The following is a 19,938-nucleotide window of genomic DNA, read 5'->3' as shown; positions in this document are numbered from 1 at the left end:
CACACACATTGATAGTAATGTTGTGGATCCGGATTTGGTAAGTGCATATTGTAGCTACCGAATAGTAAAAAAAAAAAAAGTTTTATTTGACCAAAAGAGTATGCCCACATTGACAGTGACACATTCGGCCATGTTTTAATAAGTCTAGACCTAAGTATAGTCCTCTCCCCAAATAAGGATGTGCTGTTGAATCTTCCGTCGGTCATCCTTTAGTTGCTGATGCTAACGTTATCTAAGCAGAGTAGTGATAGAGTATCGTTTGCCACGTTAGCTTGCTAGCTAATGTCACGTCGCTAAACATGTTATTTGTGGCTGTTGAAACATTTTTGATTAGTTCATTTAACTTGCAGTTCACTGGGCCTTTATATAGTGTTCACTAGTCGTACATAATCAACTATATAAAGTTAATGTCAGTCTCAGTGTGGAGTAAATAGTCGAACAGAAATGCGGCATTGATTGCCTGCCTGTTCAGTTTGCTGCCATAGCAAGAGCATTGCAGCTTTCCTTAATCACCAAAGTAACTGAGCTGGTTAAATATTCTGCTACACCTGAAGCTTATTTCTTATGGCTGCTTTAGGATTTACCCCTGCCAGCCAGCAGGATGTTTTTAGCATTAAAATAGAACGGCCCATCAGTGTACTAGGGAGGACCCCAGGCAGTTCTATGAAAATGAATGATGATAAAGGGAAGGATTTGTCAGTGAGTGCAAGTAGTAGGAGAGTCAGGGCCATAGAGCTGCCACAGGCTTAAAGCGGAGCTGTGGGGCAAAGAGAGAGGAGTAGTAAATGTGAAGGCAACCAAGAAAGAGACAAGAACCTCAGAAAGGTCCTTGGAGCTCTAGGAGCTCAGGCTATTGCAGTGTGCCCATGAAGGGGACATCTCTGGTCTCAAAGAGCTGCTACTGAAGGAAGTTGACATCAATTTCCAGGTACAGTATTTACTTCTGAGTTTCTTTTTTTTGTGCCACTGGGTAAGGGTTGTGTAATATCAAACTGACGTAATTTATTCATTCAAGCTTTTTCTGCTTCTCTGTGTTCTTCATGATTAATTATGCCATGTTTACAGTTTCAGGTCATTATATAAACTGGTGTTCACTGGCTGGTATGTTTTATATGGTTATAAAATATTGAGAGGTAAGACGTCTGGTTTAGTGTGAAGACGCTGAAGTTGCATCCAGCAATTCTCGTGTGTCACATTCCCAAGCTGATGGAATATGTCACCAGCTTCGTTAATGTTGCATAGTTATTTTATTTAATATAATACATTATTGTAATACTGCATTATTATAAATCTTTTAATTTTGACACTTGTTAAAAGCTTTAAGCCTTCTAGACTCACCCTCCTTCTTTCATATTGTCAGCTAATTAGTATACATTTATATCACTTATTACATGGTACATAATTGTCTGTGTCTGTATTCACAAAGGTATTTTTAAATGCACATGAAAAAAACAAAGATGGAAATCAGTAATTCAAATTTAAAAGTAGGATTTGTATGAATGTACATATGGTATTGTCTGGTAATCCTGACCCAGTCTGTCATTGGCTTCAGACCAGGGATCACCTTCTTTTCAAATACTCCATAGGTCCAGAAGCTATAGCTTTATTGAACAGGAAATAATTACATCTAATGTGATGTAAGATGCTGTTATTAAATGAGAAAGCAAAGCCACAACTCATCCAATTCCAACTAATCCATGAGCCTTGGATTGCAGCTGTGCAGATAAATGTGATCAGTGGAATCCATTTTTTGAAAGAGAAGAAAAAGAAAGAAAGCTGACCAGTGTGTGTGTGATCCCTGTTTAGCACTGAAAAGTGACTGCATGTACTGTATAGAAGGCGGGCTCTCTCCGCCTACTGTTACATAAGAAATTAACCCCTTACCTCCAGTGAGGAATGACACAATACTGTGATAGAAAACAACAAAGGCAAAGGAATTTCCGTCCTGCTGGTATATGCCTAGACATGTTTTTGTGAGTACAGATTTGGGAATAAATGCATCTACATATCCTACTTACTGCTAAAAAAACATTAAATAGCAGTATTTCAGTAGTGTTTCTTGATTTGAAGTTTCTCTTTTGTCCGCTGAAAGTAAGAAATACAATGTGAGCCATGAGGGAATTAAAATTATTTTTGTAACCTGCTTTTTGTAGGCTTGGAATGTTCAAACTCTAAATTGTGTCACACACAAAAGAATGAAAAATATCAAATGTTACTTGAAACAGTTTTCATTAACTTTGTGTTTTATATTTCTTCACCATTATAGTATAACAATATAAGTCACAAGATTTTAGTGTCACAGCTAACACACCTAATAAAAATTATTATACATTTTACTCTCTCTGTCAATTATTCACCTAACCTTACTGCTGCCATTGGCTAAACTCTCACACACTTACCTGCAAAAGGTTGGTGCACCAGGATATAAAAGCCTGGAGGTGTGTTAGGTGTTTCAGAAAAACTTGAGTAACTACTGAAAGAAAAGAGGAAACGTGCAGAAATGGGCTACAACTTCTACTTCTCTGCTGAGACATGGACCCTCCTGGTTGCCCTCATCACACTGATCCTTGTGTAAGTCTAAGAACATCTGTGCATATATGATCATTTAAAATCTATCCATCATTTCTACCTGTGATTTTATTTATTTATTTATTTACTTTTTTCAGATATGCCTATTGGCCATATGGAATATTTAAAAGAATGGGCATTCCTGGTCCCAAACCAGTCCCCTTTTTTGGCACTATGCTGGCATATAGAAAGGTTGGTAAATATAATTTAAAACACGAGATACTGTACAGACTTCTAGACAAAAGTAACAGGACACCAAATAGTAATATAAACTTTTGATTTAAGACTTAAAATGTAACAAGTTAATTCATAAGTGTTTCAGTTGTATTTTGACTATGAAAGTTCATATTCTAGCAATTATGGCTAAAACTCTGGATACTTTAGGTATTATTGTTTTAAAATTCTAGTTTTGTTTCAACATTTCTAACATGTCTAAATGAAGTGAGGATTGAATTTAAAATGTTCAGTTCATAATCTGCATATAATTATTCTTATACTTAGGGATTTACTACTTTTGATGAAGAGTGCTTCAAGAAATATGGGAAAACATGGGGGTAAATCTGCATGTTGTACAGTACTATGTTTAGATATGTTTCTGCATGCATACAGTATCTGGATATTTGTATTTAAAGTGCTTTAAACCTGCTTTATAGTGAATATCTCACTCTTCTTTATGTGCCTTTACACATGTTCTCTTCTTATCACCTTTAGCATATTTGATTGTCGCCAGCCTGTGCTGTGTATCACAGACCCTGCCATGATAAAAACTGTTCTGATAAAGGAGTGTTACAGTCTCTTCACTAACCGCAGAGTATGCACACACACACACATATGCTATATAACACATTCAGTCACTCATTATGAAAACTGCTTTGTAGCTGAACTCTTGTCCTCAACTGCAGATGTTTCCTAAATGTGTTACAGAACTTCCATCTGAATGGGCCATTGTATGATGCCGTGAACATTGCCGAGGATGACCAGTGGAGGAGGATCCGTAGCATCCTCTCTCCTTCCTTCACCTCAGGCAGATTGAAAGAGGTTTGACCCTGTCCTGCTCCTGTATCACCTCTAATAATTTCTACCTAGGTCGGTACTGGAATTTGATTCTTTTTAGTGCAGTGGTCTCCAGTATGCTGTGTAGTTTTGAGCCCTTGTGGGGTTATGTTCTTCATATGGAGCTGTCATTAGAAGGGTCCTGGGTAAGGATCCTGAACCCTATATTGCTAACCACTGATCTAGAGGAAACACAAACAGAAATAGCAGGAACTCTGAGTCCTTGTGTGGAGCTCCTCTATTGTATTTCCCAGTACTTCAGTAAGGTTGTGTATTAATGTCTTCTCCATCTATGTCTGTCTGTGCTTCAGATGTTTGACATAATGAAGCACCACTCTGCTAACCTGATCAGCAGCATGAAAAAGAGGGCTGACAAGGATGAGCCCTTAGAGCTGAAGGAGTAAGAACACAGTATTCCAAAATACTACTATAATTTAACCAATTCCAGAAAATGCATCAATCTGAAAAGATAAATATATCTGATGAGTTTATGTTCTTTGGTGGTTTAGGTTCTTTGGACCCTACAGTATGGATGTAGTAACCAGCACATCCTTCAGTGTGGACATAGACTCGCTCAACAACCCCTCAGATCCCTTTGTCACTAACATCAAGAAGATGCTGAAGTTTGACGTGTTCAACACACTCTTTCTCCTTGTTGGTACAGTATTAGTTTAACTTTTGTAGCTGTTAATTAACTTAAGATGAATGTTTAGTCAGCACAGTTGCTGTAATTCTTGTATCTCTGATCAGTATATTTCTGTCTATTTGTAGCCTTATTCCCCTTTTTGATTCCTATACTGGAGAAGCTGGAGTTTTCTTTTGTCCCTAGCACTGTGACAGACTTCTTTTATACTGCACTGCAGAAGATCAAATCTAATCGTGAGAGTAGCAAGCAAACGGTATGGCTGCACATATGTGTATGTACATAGACTGTATTTGTAGATTCAGTGATATAATCATAGTTGTTCATACTTTCAGAGTCGAGTGGATTTCCTTCAGCTGATGATTGACTCCCAGAAAAGCAACGAAGGAAATCAAGATAAAGGTGGATAACATATGCCACACAGTTACACATGTACATGCACACAAAAGCACAATGCAAACCATTCGAAGTCTTAACTCATTCCTGTCTCATCAGGTTTGAATGATCATGAGATCCTTTCTCAAGCTATGATTTTCATCTTTGCTGGATACGAAACAAGCAGCAGCTCTCTATGTTTCTTGGCTTACAATCTGGCGACAAACCCTCATGTCATGAAAGAGCTGCAGGAGGAGATTGACTCCACCTTCCCTAACAAGGTGTGTTGGACATAGGAGAGGACAAAACAATCCAGGTAGCAAAGTAATGAACACTGCCATCATTGGTTGTAAGCCACATGGGGTCAAAGGAATTAACACATAGCTTATTAAGTTGCTATGGCTAATGTGTTAGCATAGAAATTTGCAACAGACTAAGAATTTAGAGTCATGTTTCCCATCATCAGTTTAACCAGCTGTTCAATGGACTGCTGAAATGTTCAGATTATGATTAAGATATGGTGCTTCTACAAGATTTTATTTAGCAATTTGAAGTCACACAAATGCAGCTGTTATATATTATACTTTACAGGTATATTAGTAATCTCAGATCCATTCCAGCATCGTGGTAGGTCCTAACATAGCCAGATTTGAGAAGGTGGTCTTTTCCCCGGTGCCAAGAGCAAGGATTCCTTATGGTTATGTATATGTAAGTGTCTGTGTTTGTGCAGGCTCCTATTGAGTACCAGCCGCTGATGCAGATGCAGTATCTAGACAGTGTCGTCAATGAGTCTCTCCGACTGTATCCCATTGCCCCACGTCTGGAGCGTGTGGCCAAGGCAACTGTGGAAATCAATGGCATTGTGATTCCAAAAGACATGGTTGTCATGGTCCCCACATGGCCCATACACCGAAACCCTGACCTGTGGCCCGAACCCGACGAGTTCAAACCAGAGAGGTAAAGGAAGGATTTGTATGTTTAGGTTTCCCAAAGCAGCTAATAAATGAAAAACCTCCCACAGAGAAGACTTGAGCTCTGCAGGTCATTGCATTATCTCTGTTATTAATATGTGTGTGTATATATACTCAGGTTCAGCAAAGAAAACAAGGCGAATATTGATCCATACACATACATGCCTTTCGGAGCAGGGCCCAGGAACTGCATTGGGATGCGATTTGCTCTAGTAATGATGAAACTTGCAATGGTGGAGATCCTCCAGAGATACAGTTTCTCTGTGTGTGAGGAGACAGAGGTGAGACCACAGATGTCATCTGCTCACACTTTATAATTGCTTTCTATGGTGTATGAGTAAATCTGGCCAAATGTTACTCATGGTTAGCTTGACAGCAAGACTAAGGGTTACATAACATAATTAGATTCATGTCAACAGTCAAAAGATCAAAAGTCACTACCTGACACTGCACATTGATTTTACACCTTTAATATTTGGAAACTGTCCTAAAATGTTACATATAACACTTAATAAACTATGTTATTTGTATGAGCTTTCAAACTTCTTTGATAATAACAGTTGTTTGCTGATTTGAAGTAACTGCTGAGTTTGTGCATAGTTGATTTTGTTCACACTTTTTTTTTCTTCATATGTAATTTCGTCTCAGGTGCCCTTGGAGATGGACATTCCGGGTTTGCTAACACCCAAACGGCCCATCAAGCTGAAGCTGGTGCCACGTTCTTTACCTTCCAGTTAGAAAAACGAGATGAAAGATCCAGGGTCATGTTTAGTAAATTGTACAGTTGTGTATACCTCTATAGCTGTTGCTTCTCATTGTTTGTGGAAGCGTTAATCGTTTTACTAAATGAAATTGAGTGACAAACAGATCATTTCTAAAGCTTAGGGTTCACAATAAAGTAACTCGGAAATTTTCTCCTGTAACTGATTCTTACACAGTATGTTTTTCTGTCAGTGTTACTGCAGCTGCTAGGTACTATAAATTATTGAAATGTGGTTAGTAGTATGACAAAGAAATTCTGATATTTACAAATAAGTTTTAAAAATATGAGGTATGATTCTTTACCAATAATTCAGACATTTAAAACAGGTGTTGAATCTGAGGTATGGGCTGAGGTCAGGTGGAAAAATGACAGACATAGATAATAAATACTATTATTTTTTTGATAAATATGTTTATGCACTGATGTGTACTAGATTTTGCATGTGATTGTGTATCTACCTGCACATCTGTTTATGAAATATGCTCTACAAGTGTCGTAAGATGGTTCATTCAGATATCACACAAGCTATAAAGTGCAGTAAGTTATGTTGAATGTTAGCATTACTCTTGCCAGTTATTTTAGGCTGGATGTTATACCGCAACAGCGCACTCGTGTGGTCACTCGAGCTTATTTTTCAGTTTTATTGCTTGTATGCTCCAACTCCTTCGTAAATCTACATTCCGAGTTTTTCAACCATCTTGTTCTTTCCGTGTTTATAAACAGAGGGTAGAGATAAAAAAAAATTGAGGTGAGCAAACCAGCTGCGCTGCAGACACCACATGTTCTTAGGGTTGGGACTAGGAAAACGCAACCATTTACAGGTTTCTGAAAATAGATGAAATCTGTAATAATACACCAAACCTGTCAAGAAAATGCACAATTCTTTATAAAGACAATAAGGAGTCCAAGCCAGCTAGCATCATGAAATCTAATCTTGCGGATATAATGTTGTGTTTTCTGACTATAATTTCTGCAATTTAGCTATTTATTTTGAGCTCAGACTACACGTTGAATTTTCTTTGATCCTGTGCACTGATTTAAACTTATTCGGATCCCAGAAAAGACATGAAAGTGAAAGGCAGTAATAAATGATGAGATCTGAGTAACTACAGTAGGGCATAAATCTCGAGGTACTAGTGAACTCAGACTTCAGTTTCCTGGTGTGATGACATGAGCAGTGGCCAATGGACAAATGTGCCCAGATGTTGCGTTCAGGAAAGGGAAACTGCAGTCATGTCTTGCTGATGGCATTAATGGGACTATTTGAACTGTGTGCTTTTAGAATCAGCTTTTAATAGGCAGCAGCAATATAATATACATTTATATACTGAATATATTGTAAACAGCTGCAAAAAGTGCAGAGAGGTGTGGGGGTGCAAGAAGACAAATGTGTGATGTAATAAGTTTCTTATATATAAACCAGAGGTGGTTTATGTACAGTATATGCATGATTACACTTCTATGGACAATATATAGTGCCACTTCAGTTTTATATCAGGTACAGTTCTAAGATGCTGTGATGGGTTAATGGATGGTATTTTTATATTACATGCTTTTGGCCACAAGTAAAAAACATGTGTGTTCAAAAGGTGGGACACAAAAAACTTGGCATATATTATTGTTTAGCCTTAAAGAATGTTTATTTATAATCATAAACACAAAATTCCATTCAAAACCACCCAAAACCCATACTAACCAGTGAATATGTTAAAAACCAACCATTGTGTGTTTGTTAATTATACTGGATGACATATTGGAAACAGTTTGAACGCTGTCAATTAATGTGTTGAATAACTGTTTTTGACTGAATCATAGGGATGATTCTGATTGTCTTCAAATATAATATGTTTAAATGTACCGATTCTTCTTCTATACTATGTAAATACGGTGTGTTTATTATCTTTGTGAGCGCAGCATACGAGGAGGCCCTGAACGCAGCAGCAGTCCGGTTCCTGTGCCGAATCCGCTCCGACTCTTACACCGACCTGGACTCCATGTTGTTCAGACAGCCGCGGAGCGAACAAGTGCCCTGGCCGAAAACTCTCACGTTGCAACTCTGTGTGTGTGTGCAAGAAATAAAGTGTGTGTGCGTGTGAGTGTGTTGACCCTCCGAAAGAAGATGGCAGACTACCGGGACGACACCGGAGCTCGAGCCCTGCTTGCTTTACAGTCGGCGCCGTGCAGCCCCGTGCGCGTCGCGGTGACCTCGCATGGCTATAACCAGTCCTCGTTCGCCGTCTTGGGTCCTCCGGTGATGGAAGCTCGGAACGACGCAGGGATTCATCCCGTCCGCCTCGCTTCTCCTGCTCCGCAGGCCCTGGCCAGACTCGAGGGCCGGGACTTTGAGTTTGTCATGCGGCAGAGGACGGTCACCATAGGCCGGAACTCGTCGCACGGTTCTGTGGACATAAACATGGGTCACTCGAGCTTCATTTCACGGCGACACCTGCAGATCAACTACGATGAGGCAACCGGTTTCTCCCTCCGGTGCTTGGGCAAGAACGGTGTGTTCGTGGACGGGGTGTTCCAGCGGAGAGGGGCTCCGCCGCTGCCGCTGCCCAGAGAGTGAGTACAGTGAGTTAGCATGGCTGCTACCGACACGGTGGTCGGCTGTCACTGACCTGCTGGTGCACCGTCAGCTTTGGAGCCGATGTCATGATTTATTTTGTGGCCCCTTTCAAATCCGCCCCAGTCTAACGGTTGAACAGTAAAAACAACATCTATAAAGTTGTATGTTGGTTGTGTGAAAATGTAACCAGTAATTGTTATTGGATTTGGTGGATATACGAGTTTTTTAAAAAATATTTTGACAGAGAGGGAAATTTCTAACGTAAGTTCAAAAGACGTCCATGTTCAAACGGCCCAAGAGGGGACAGATTCTGACTGGGATACAGAGTTTGTCATGACACCGCTATTCGGATAGTTATGATATGATATGGTTTGATTTGATCTAAGCTAAGATGTAGCTAACTAACTCGGTTTAACACTGAACCTGTATCTTAATAGGACAATGTGCTTCACAGTCATGTTGAAGTTGTTTTTTAATTCCTCTGAAGGTGCTATAAGGGACCCCACTTTGTGAACCAGTGAAGTAATCTAGCTGGTTTTAGCCGTTAGCAGACCTAACGCTATCTTTACATGGAAAACTTCCAACAAGCTCATTAGCAGATGTACAATATCTATTCATCTTTATTTCGCACCGACGCGTGTTGCTAACTAGCGATAAAACATTGTTACTAAAATATTTTCATTTTGAATATTCACTTTTTCAGTTTTCTGGGCGTCTGTTAGCTAGCTAGCTAACTAGTTTTGAGGTTGTTGGCCAACGTGACGCTGTCACGTAAACGTTAATGTAAACAAACGCACCCATGACAGTTTAGCTCACCCGTGTTGTTGGGATGTGGTGTGTTTGGTTTTGAACCTTCCAGTGTTTTGTTGATATCAAGGGGAGCCATCCGGTGTTTAAACTGGGTTTAGCTTCACTGCTGTTGCTCCCCCAGTCACATATGTATGTATGTGTGTGTGTGTGTGTGTGTGTGTGTATGTATGTATGTATGTATGTATATATGTATATATGTGTGTGTGTGTGTGTGTATATATATATATATATATATATATATATATATATACACACACACACACACACACATATATATATATATATATATATATATATATATATATATATATATATATAAATATGCCTGTGTGTGTCTGTGTGTATTTGCAAGTCTAACTTTGTTAGGATCATTTTTAGCATAATTGCATCCTAATGAGGACCTTCTGGCAAATTAAGCACCTTTTTCTGGTCTGGTTAAGACTTGCTAAGTAGGGTTAGTGTTAAAATTATGTGTATGTTAGGTAAGGGTTAGGCATTTAACCTAGTTGTGATGGTGAGGGTCAAGGGAATGCATTATATCTATGTGTTCTAATAAAGACTGATATCGTTACGAGTTTGTGTGTATGCGTGTACACACATCTTTCTATAGCTGTGTCCTCACAGCTATAGTGAGGCATGACTGTGTGTGTGTCAAATCGCAGGGTGGAGTCGGAGGAGGGTGGAGGGTAGTGACATTGTTATCTCTGATTGGCTGTCAAGACTGTTTGGGGGTGTGTCGGGCTTGGAACAGGAAGTGCAGGCTTGAAACGACATCCTCATTGCAGGGCACATGGAGTAAACACAAGACGTACAGAGAAAGCAAAGCCCCATCCACCACAGCCATGTTCGCATAAGTGAGGATGAAAAAGTTAACTGGGAAACTTCTCATAGTCAGTTATTCTTGTGCAATTACAGTATTTATGTTATATGATTTTACTGCTTTGAAGCTCATTGGATTAAACACTTCTTAGCAGAAAGACCCTTAAATTAAGTACAAGTATAAAAACAAAACAGTTGCTTTTATAGATATTCAACCCCTTTGAATAAAACGTGAATTAAACCACCTCTAAGTGACATACCAGCTTTCAGTCTTAATGGCTTTAGTCTGTTTCATCTTGAATTATCTAGAAACTGCATGATTGTGTAGTCCTGACCCAAATTCTGGATTGGTCTGAGACCTCGACTTTGGTCACTTCAGGACATTAACATTTTTGTTTTTAAGCTAGTCTCAACTGCAGATGGTAAAGAAGCTTAATTTTGGTCAGATCAGACCACTGAACCCTTTTCCACATTGTCTGAGTTGTGCCTTCTAGCAAAAACTAATCAAAATGTCATGTGATATTTTTTTTCGTTTCAAGAGTGACTTTCTTTTAGCTAGTCTGGCATCCAACTGGGGCTGATGCGGGGAAATAAGCAATCATTGTTGTATACACAGTCTCTTCCATCTCAGCTAATGAACCCTGTAGCCCCCTCAGAGTTGCCATAGGCCTCTTTTCTCTCTCACTACAGACGCTCAGTTGTTGAGGATGGTCTGATCTGTGCAGACAGCTGTGAGCAGTCTGTTCATGGACCCACTGTTGCATTGGCAGCTGCAGTTTTCCAGAGAACAAATTAAGGAGTATATATGGAACATTTCTGCTCCATTTTAATTATATTATATCCTGGTGTAACTGCCTAAAATTGCTTAAAGTACATTTAGGGTCCTGTATGGATATTTTCATTTGTTGCTCTCTATTGGGAGGCCCAGGCCTAACATTCAGTACAGCTTAGCACCTTTTGAATTAGTAGTGATTAGTAGTAATTTCCTCCACACACATATAATTATTTTCAAAAGGTTTTGTTCAGGCGTGAGCTCACTTGAGCCCTCAACTTATACCTGCTTTTATTAAAGTAGGTGTCCAGACCCGCGGAAAGAATAGAATAAGAAATGCGGGCTAGTCCTCAAAAGGTGGTGGCTATAAATATTATTTATATTATAGACATATCCTCATAGCTAAGGGGGACATGTCACAGCTTAATGTTTCCTAATCAAAGAAGATCCATCCTGGACTCACATTAGTATTTTGTCAATGGTGACAGATTTGTTACCCTTTGTGTAACTTAAGACATAATAATGATAATAATCAGTTAGAATGTTTATTATTTAACATGGAGGAAGTAGTTTACAAAACAATCTCATTGCACAGTCCATTTAAGAGCTGCTCTCTAAGTTTTGTAATGCATGATACTCCTCAGCAGATGGAGTTTTCCTCGGTTGTCACAGTTCTGGAAATATTCGAATTTCTATTATGCTGTTTTCAAGATATATGGGAAAATCATTCTACAAAGAAAGATCATGTGATATGATTAAAAGCTGCCCAATAGCTACTGTACATTATGTTTTATTTTTTAACAGTCAATGAAGAAGAACATATGGAGTAATCAAACATTTCTCTTTTCTTCTGACTACCATCTCTTCTTCCTGCTTTCCTTTTCTGTAGGTGCATGTTTCGTTTTCCCAGTACAGTCATCAAGATCCAGTTTATGTCACTCCTGGAGGCCGAGGAGCACAGAGAGAAGGAGCAGCCCTCTCCTCCCCCTCGCCCTCTGATGCCCCACATTTCTCCTCTGAAAATCAGCATTCCCACAGTGCAGCAGCATGAAGAGCACATCAGGGCGTTTGGTTCTCCGCTGCCCTCGCCCACAGGTACCATCAGGTAAGGAGAGACTCACTTAGATATGAACACCAACAGGTGCACACTGGTCAATGCAAACTCAGCATGTCGTATACATACTTTGTTACTTCATAGTGTGTTTGTTTCATTAGGCTCTAAGTTTTAGTAAATAATGTTTGATTGTTCTGATAATCTCATTATTTGATGAAAATTGTTTCCAGCTACTTAAATCGACTATAGTTTCATAAGCAAAAACACCAAACCTTCCCTCATTCTAACATCCACTGTTTGAGCATTTGCTGCAGTTTTTTTTTTTGTATGTTTTGTTTTGCTCTATTATTAATTCAGTAAACTGAAGGTTTTGAGTTGTTGAAGAAAGCAAATACTTTAATAACATAAAAACTCATAGAGGATTTTGCTTAAATTACATGAAAAATAATCAATAAAAGATGGTTCAGTGAAATGCAAAGTCAGTAAGGAGTCAAATGAACAGAAGAATTCAACAATCACGGAAATAGGAAAAAAATACATGCAAGGTGAATTAATGTCTTGTTTTTTGGTTATTTTTCAAATTGATTGTACATGTGTTCATAGTTATGTAGTGCTCTGCTTGGATGCTCAGCTTCCGTTGTCCTTACTTGTCCAGTTGTGACCCGAAGGCCTCCAACCACATATTGTATCAGCTCATTTCACTAACATCCTGTCTGTTTGAAGGTTTGCTCCTCAACCGGAAACCTGCATCCTAAGAGCTCTGTTAGCACGTGTTTGAAAATCCATCCATCCATTATCTATACCCGCTTACTCCTTACCAGGGTCATGGGGATCTGCTGGAGCCTTTCCCAGCTCTCTTTGGGTGTAAGGCTCTTTGAAAATCCCTGCTCTATAAATGTATAAAACATGTGCGACTGGTGTGGTGGTGCTGATTGCACCCTCTGGTGGTATGTGTCCTTACATCATACATCTCCACCAATGTAAGCTTGTGTGTGCATGCCTTATATGGAATGGCTGCTGCTTTCAGGAGTGTGATTGGCTATCGGGCAGATTGTTTTGCCTGTAGGCCGTTTTCCGTCCATTCGTGGTTTCCTTTTCAGAGCCCCCTACCCCTCTCACTCAACCTTCAGCTCCTCTTCTCTCACACGTGGACACACAACACACACAACACACACACACAGGGTGTAAAGACGCTTGCTCATACAGCTTTGCAACACTGCTATCGTGGCCTTTTTCGGGCAGATTGTTTTGCTACCCTCCTTACAAGTACCCGCATCAACGGAAGAGGGTTGCGTAAAAGCAGATGTTCCTGCTTAAAACACCAACAGTGACTGTTCACAAGGTGGTAAAAGTCACTTGTCCTGTTTGACAGCTTAAACAAAGTGTATATTCTAACATTTATCTCCCACTGTACCTCTGGCCCATGTGCTAGCAGATAACCTTAAATCCCTCATGCAAGCAGAAATACATAACTTTTAATGGTGTGTAGAGTTATTGATACAATTACAGTTTATCCTTAAGATGTTTCTGAGCAATATTAGATGTTCTTCATTCATTAGTTAACACTAAGCTTAGTGAGCCATTTTACAACAGATCCTGTAGCCTAGTTTCCCCAGGCAAAAAAAACATAAACATATTCTGTGTGTATGTGTGCATGTGTGTGTGTCTTTGTTGTGTGTGTATGTGTGTGAGTGAGAGAGAGAGAGAGAGACAGACTGTGTCTGTGGCTCTCTTTCCAAAGGCAAATCAAAGCACAGTGACTCTCCCAGAAACCAGTGTTTACTTTACTAACAGAAGCAGGTGTATGTTGTATAATGACTTACTGGGTTTTCCTTGTCTCTCAACAGCAAGAGATAAAACCTAGTTAATAATTAACACACTGTTGAGTATTCTCAGTGTTGTGTGTTTTATGATCTCTCTGTATTTAAAGCACCAAGTGAGCTGTAATCCTTCTAAAGTTAGTTCTTGTTTGTGTAAGAGAAAGTGCATCTGACTGTTGTGCTTAATTAGTGATTAATGCGTTTAAACAGATTATATTAAAATGATCAGTTTTGAATATATTTGACTTCTTTCAAGCTACACTGTATTTTTGAAAATTAAAATACAGTGAATCAACTGTAATACAAAACTGTGGATTTTCGTTTATTCATTTCTTAATGTTCAGTTAAGATTGTGAGTAAGTATTTTTTAAATTTCATTATTGATTCTTTGTGTTTAACAAAACATTAAAATCAAATCATGGAACAGCAGAGCTTTAACATAACTCTTTACTTGCTCCTGCGTTTCCTTGGCCACTTTTTAGTCCTTCATATTACATATCAGTCACTTTTACGTAGTAGTAGTTGCAGTCCTGGCCTCATCTCACAGACGTTTTCACTATGTTTGTGTAATGGTCTTAGTGATTGTAGAAAGTTTTTATAACTAATTTAGACTTGGTGTGTTTGTTGTTCATTTAGAGGCTGTAGATAAAGGATTTATGTCTGCTGTGACTCATCATGACTGACCTGAACAAAGAGTTACCCTAGTGCAACCCAGTAAATCGCTTTTCCCAGGACTTATAAACCACCATTGTCTTGATTTTTGCTTAAAGCCAGGCTGCTATGTGATTTTATGAAGATGTGTAGTGTAGCAGCAATGTCCACTGTTATTTCTGAGTAAGATTAAATTAATCTTCCTGTTCAGTTTATTTTTAGTGTGGAAGCTGTGTTGCTTTCAGAAGTGGCCTTAACCCATCACTTTAAGCCATTTACCAGACTTTTTGTTCTTCTCCAGTGTTCCTAACTCTTGTCCGGCCAGCCCACGTGGAGCAGGGTCATCAGGGTATCGCTATGGACGCAACGTGACCTCTGACCTCCAGTTAGCAGCTGAATATGCTGCCAAGGCAGTTTCTGAGCAGAGACGAACTATTGCTGAGCAGAGAAGTGGGGGAAGTGAGCAGCGGGGGGAGTCAGCTGGTGGAGACAGCCCCAAGGTGAAGACCCAATAATAACACCACCCGAGAGTTGATGGCCTCTAAGAAATTGCTGTTCGTTTTAATGTGTACGCTGTTTTTTTTTTTTTTTTTGTTCCACATTGTGTTTGTTTGTTAATAGTTGTGTCTGTTTGCCCAGGATGAGTCCAAGCCTCCATATTCCTATGCACAGCTGATTGTCCAGGCCATTTCTTCTGCCCCAGACAAACAGCTGACTCTCAGTGGCATCTACGCCCATATCACCAAACACTACCCCTACTATCGCACTGCAGACAAGGGTTGGCAGGTAGGGTCATCCTTTCACCAGCTGGATATTTAGGACTTTCCACATATTTGCTAATGGTTCAAAAACAAAATAAAATGTGAACGTTAGCCTGGTAACATTTTGAATATTACAGTTGATTTTTAACATACTGTAAACAGTTGTAAATGTGTTGATGTGTGGTAGTAGGCATAAATGTAAACAGACACAACAGACTAGTCTTCCTCGACTAAAGGCCAAGGAGAGGACATGTATTAAACCCTTTATTTAATATAATATGATAATTGGAATGCTGACTGGGTCACCGGTGTGGAAATGGTAAACACAGATTACTTACACATTGTACTTCATGTAACAATACACCAGAATCAGCATTATGGTAAAACCTAATGAAATAATTATCACATTGATATAAAGATATTGTAGTGTCCCATATAGAACTTCAGGCCTGTTCTTTTGTCTTAGAAAAAATAATATTTATTTAAGAATATTTGATGAACTTAAATTACTAATATTAATTTCCTAAAACATTATATGTTATAGTCCATTTTTTAAATTTCTCTTATGCTGTCTTTCAACTTTATGTGACCCGTGACAAAACACTTTACTTTTCACAGAATTCAATAAGACACAACCTGTCTCTCAACCGCTACTTTCTGAAAGTGGCCCGCTCTCAGGATGAGCCTGGGAAAGGAAGTTTTTGGCGCGTGGATTCTGCCTCTGAGAGCAAGTTAGTGGAACAAGCCTTCAGGAAAAGACGGCAAAGAGGGGTGGCTTGCTTTAGGACACCATTTGGACCTCTGTCTTCCAGGTAAGTCATGTCTTAGGTTGCATGGATTGTGTGCACAAACTCAAACACACACTCAGACACATTCTGTCTCTTGTATTTTGACTCAGTTAACCCCTTTTCCCTTCTCTCTGCTTCTGGCTATCATTTGATTGGATAGAACAAAGTAAGTCTAATTTTTAGGTTAATATATTCAGTAGGTGCTGGCAGTGCAGGAGCTCTATATGTTACTAGTCGTCTCTATTGCTTCCTCCATCTTGTCCCTCATTTTATTTTATTTTATTTTTTGTTTTGTTTTGTTTTTTTAGGAGCGCCCCAGCATCCCCGACCCACCAGGGACTTCTTTCTCCTCCATCCAGTGGGCTGCAGACTCCTGAATGTCTGAGCAGGGAGGGGTCCCCAGTTCCCCATGACCACCACGAACAACTGGCTAACAAACTGGCATCTGTACCTGAATATAGGTACTCTCAGAGTGCCCCAGGTGAGCATGCACAATACAAACAAAATGTAACAAAAGAGGGCTTTCACACAGCCAATTAAAACTGGTGAAATTGTTGTCTGGGTTTGTCTTTGCACAGGATCTCCAGTCAGTGCTCATCCAGTCATCATGGCTGCACCTCCTCACCCAACAGTCCTGTCCTCAGGCACTGGGAAAGCCCTGGCTTTGATTCCAGGTGGTGGTGGCCAAGTTCAGCCCATCCACATGCTCCAGACTTCCCCTCAATCCACTGTCACCATGGTGCGGGTGGTTACCAGCGCCCCACAACCACTCAACCCCCCGAATGGGTACAGTGCACCCTCTGTTGGAGGAGCAGAAGGCAACAGTGAGCTCAGAGGTTTGTGAATCTTCTTGACAGCGTGGATCATAGGTGCACCATCCCATGAACATTTCATTAGTTTGGCTTTTGCATGTTTGAACTGTGCAATGTTTTTGTCTGCAGAAGCCCAGCAGATCAGAGAGCGAGTGATCCAGACTGTGGACAGTGTGGTCCAGGGCGGGGACGGACGGACCCTGGCTCTAGGTTTACATCAACTTCCTGTTCGTCCTGTTACCCAGAACGGCAAACATATCGGTGCTGCTGTCGCCACAGCAACCAGCCTTGCTAATTCATCTGGTACGTTTTTTTGCAGCAGTCACTGGCGAACACGCTGAGCAGTTATGATGATGAATAGATTGTTTTTGCTTGTAAAGATGATGAGACGTTATTTACAACTAGCTTAGACTGATTTAGGTGTTGTCAAACTGGCTTGCGCTATCTGTATCAGGCATTTAGCTCACTGATATAAATGAGGGTGACAAAATAATAGAAACACCGCTATACTTCGAACTGTATCCACAGCTCTCTAAAGCTGGGTATTATAGCCTTCATGAAGGTAGAATTTATTGCAATATTATGTATTAGTTTTAGCTTGGTGTCCATAATAACCTATACGTATTTACTCCAGCTAACTTTTCTTTATCTTAATCATCCCAAGGCCTGAGTAGTCCTCTCCAGATCTTGGCTGCCCAGGCGTCCAGTTCCCCTCCTGTGCTTGTGAGCAGACAGCCCAGTGCAGAAAGTTTATCTGACCAGCCGGACGAGCCCCAGCCCAAGCGGCCAAAGATGGAGGATGAGGGTGGGACTGAATCTGTGCAGCATCAAATCACTTCTGCTCAGCAGCCTGTCATTGTTGCCATGACATCACAAACCCACGACCCTAGGAAGTAAAACCCAGGTCCTTCTACCAGGTACCCACTGGACGACACCCTTATCGTCCCCTAACTGCTTCTCCTTTTATACTCATTTGATATGACAGCAGCCGACTAGCCAAAAAATACGCAGACAGCCTCGTTCAACAGAAGGGAATAAATTTGTAAGGAGCATATATTTTGGTCAAAACAGATGAAAACTTGAGACATTACTGAATTTAAAAGCAGTTAAGAGTTTAAGGCTTCAGTTTTACCATCTTATTTGAATGTATTCCATCATTCACAACACAAATAAGGGCATATCAAATAATTACAGCACTACATGTATTTTCTTTTAATGGAGAAAATCTGACAAAACATTTCCTCTTGTTGATGGATCAGATGCATAGGTTACTATGACTCTCAGGCCAAAGAACTCACCTCTCCTGCACTGCTGATTTAAGTCACTGCCTGATTTCAAACCAGGGAATGTCTGCTCAGAGATTTGATGAACGGCCTGCATTTACAAAAGAAATTGACTGTGTAGTCAACAGCTGTGGTTATAAAGGTGGAGAGGAAACCAGATTGCATGGAGCTTGGGAGAGTGTTGAGACTATATTCTTCATAAGGCAATCCTTGGAGAATAAAAAGTGAGACAGAAAAAGTCAAACACTTTGTCTTTCTCAGACAGATGTTTAATATTTAAAGTCCAAAATCAGAATGTGATGTGCCTCCTCTTGTCTTTGCTGTAAAGCACAAGAAGGAAGGAGTATTGTTTCTGAAGAAAAGATGGGAGGAAATCTAGTTTTAACAAACCAGGGTTTTTGCAGTTCATGCTTCACTTCAGTGTGGTTCAGTGTGAAGCTTCTCAGATTAAGGATGGTCTGGGTGTTTCGACAGAAGTTGGAGCAGAGAAGAGCAAACAAAAGAGGCAACTATTTAGAGTTGATTGAAGTGGAGCTAACCTAATGTAGACAAGCTGATTGTTCTTTTAATTTTGTTTTCTTGTTTCAGTAGTGGTAAGAGGAGGGATGGAACAGCCTGTGTGTACAGTTTTGTTTGTCTTAGCACAGAAAAGCATTATTGTAATAATTTTTAAAGCCTTAAATATTTCTATGTTTTCTGTTATTTTATTTTAACTTTTAGATAGCTTCTCCTTTTTGGATTAACACAACGCTTCTTTAACAGTATATGATCTGCAACACTACAGTGGTGATAACGTTGCATTGGTAGATTTGTTTCAGTTCTTTCAGGGGAAGGGCGGGACCAACATGACCACAAATGTCAACTGTTTTCTTACTTTCTACATGGTACTTTTGACAACTTTCCTACCCTTGGCTCCACACTTTTTACTTTCATGTGTTCTTTCTCCCAAGCTACCTCTCTCCCTCTACTCAGCAAGCAGCCACGACAAAAGGTATCAAACTGTTGGCAATTCCTGCCTTAATTAGATAATCTTCAGCACTTTTCCCCTCTCAATTTCCCTATTCTCACTCTGCCTTTAGCTTTTTTGAATGTCCTCACACAAGCCTCATTTTTAGCTGCAATCAGGCACAATTTACACAAGATTTCAGTGATTGTTGCACACTAGCAAAACAAAAAAACAAAAAAGATGCATATTGATTGTATGTTGCTCTATCTGCTAAATGATAAAGCTATTTAGAAGGTATTTTTTCTCTTTTTGGAAAAATGAAAAAATATTTTGCTATATGTAAAAATGGCTGTCATCATAACAAACATTCTGGAAATAGAGAAGTATATGTATTTTTAAATGTTCCTGTTTTTGTGATTTGTTAAAATGTGTAGCACAAATTAAAATTTCTCATTGACTTAATCATTGTGTTGTCTTCTC

At 39.6% G+C, this 19,938-nt stretch overlaps 2 protein-coding genes across 2 annotated transcripts; both read left to right on the top strand.

Moving 5' to 3' along the window:
* Nucleotides 1-1,777: 1,777 nt before the first annotated feature.
* LOC113127856 (cytochrome P450 3A40-like) lies at nucleotides 1,778-6,524 on the top strand. Its single transcript, XM_026302726.1, has 13 exons — nucleotides 1,778-2,571; nucleotides 2,667-2,760; nucleotides 3,070-3,122; nucleotides 3,280-3,379; nucleotides 3,493-3,606; nucleotides 3,933-4,021; nucleotides 4,131-4,279; nucleotides 4,393-4,520; nucleotides 4,600-4,666; nucleotides 4,760-4,920; nucleotides 5,370-5,596; nucleotides 5,729-5,891; nucleotides 6,259-6,524. Exons 1-13 carry the CDS (start codon nucleotides 2,501-2,503, stop codon nucleotides 6,346-6,348), a joined length of 1,506 nt encoding a protein of 501 aa, XP_026158511.1. The 5' UTR covers nucleotides 1,778-2,500; the 3' UTR covers nucleotides 6,349-6,524.
* Nucleotides 6,525-8,492: 1,968 nt separating this feature from the next.
* Nucleotides 8,493-19,920, top strand: foxk1 (forkhead box K1). Its single transcript, XM_026302704.1, has 9 exons — nucleotides 8,493-8,938; nucleotides 12,233-12,448; nucleotides 15,170-15,368; nucleotides 15,508-15,654; nucleotides 16,248-16,441; nucleotides 16,726-16,898; nucleotides 16,996-17,253; nucleotides 17,359-17,532; nucleotides 17,894-19,920. Exons 1-9 carry the CDS (start codon nucleotides 8,493-8,495, stop codon nucleotides 18,124-18,126), a joined length of 2,040 nt encoding a protein of 679 aa, XP_026158489.1. The 3' UTR covers nucleotides 18,127-19,920.
* Nucleotides 19,921-19,938: the final 18 nt, after the last annotated feature.

The sequence above is a fragment of the Mastacembelus armatus genome, chromosome 1, assembly GCF_900324485.2.
Source record: "Mastacembelus armatus chromosome 1, fMasArm1.2, whole genome shotgun sequence".
Classification (NCBI taxonomy): Eukaryota; Metazoa; Chordata; class Actinopteri; order Synbranchiformes; family Mastacembelidae; genus Mastacembelus; species Mastacembelus armatus.
This window is presented reverse-complemented; position numbering and strand designations above follow the sequence as displayed.

Bases quoted from the DNA above. Each gene is read 5' to 3' on its own strand.
- foxk1 (XM_026302704.1), top strand. From the start codon at position 8,493: ATGGCAGACTACCGGGACGACACCGGAGCTCGAGCCCTGCTTGCTTTA. The intron at 15,369-15,507 runs GTGAAGACCCAA...CTGTTTGCCCAG, and splicing joins CTGGTGGAGACAGCCCCAAG to GATGAGTCCAAGCCTCCATA. The intron at 16,442-16,725 runs GTAAGTCATGTC...TTGTTTTTTTAG, and splicing joins TTTGGACCTCTGTCTTCCAG to GAGCGCCCCAGCATCCCCGA.
- LOC113127856 (XM_026302726.1), top strand. From the start codon at position 2,501: ATGGGCTACAACTTCTACTTCTCTGCTGAGACATGGACCCTCCTGGTT. The intron at 2,761-3,069 runs GTTGGTAAATAT...TCTTATACTTAG, and splicing joins CTATGCTGGCATATAGAAAG to GGATTTACTACTTTTGATGA. The intron at 3,123-3,279 runs GTAAATCTGCAT...TATCACCTTTAG, and splicing joins AAATATGGGAAAACATGGGG to CATATTTGATTGTCGCCAGC.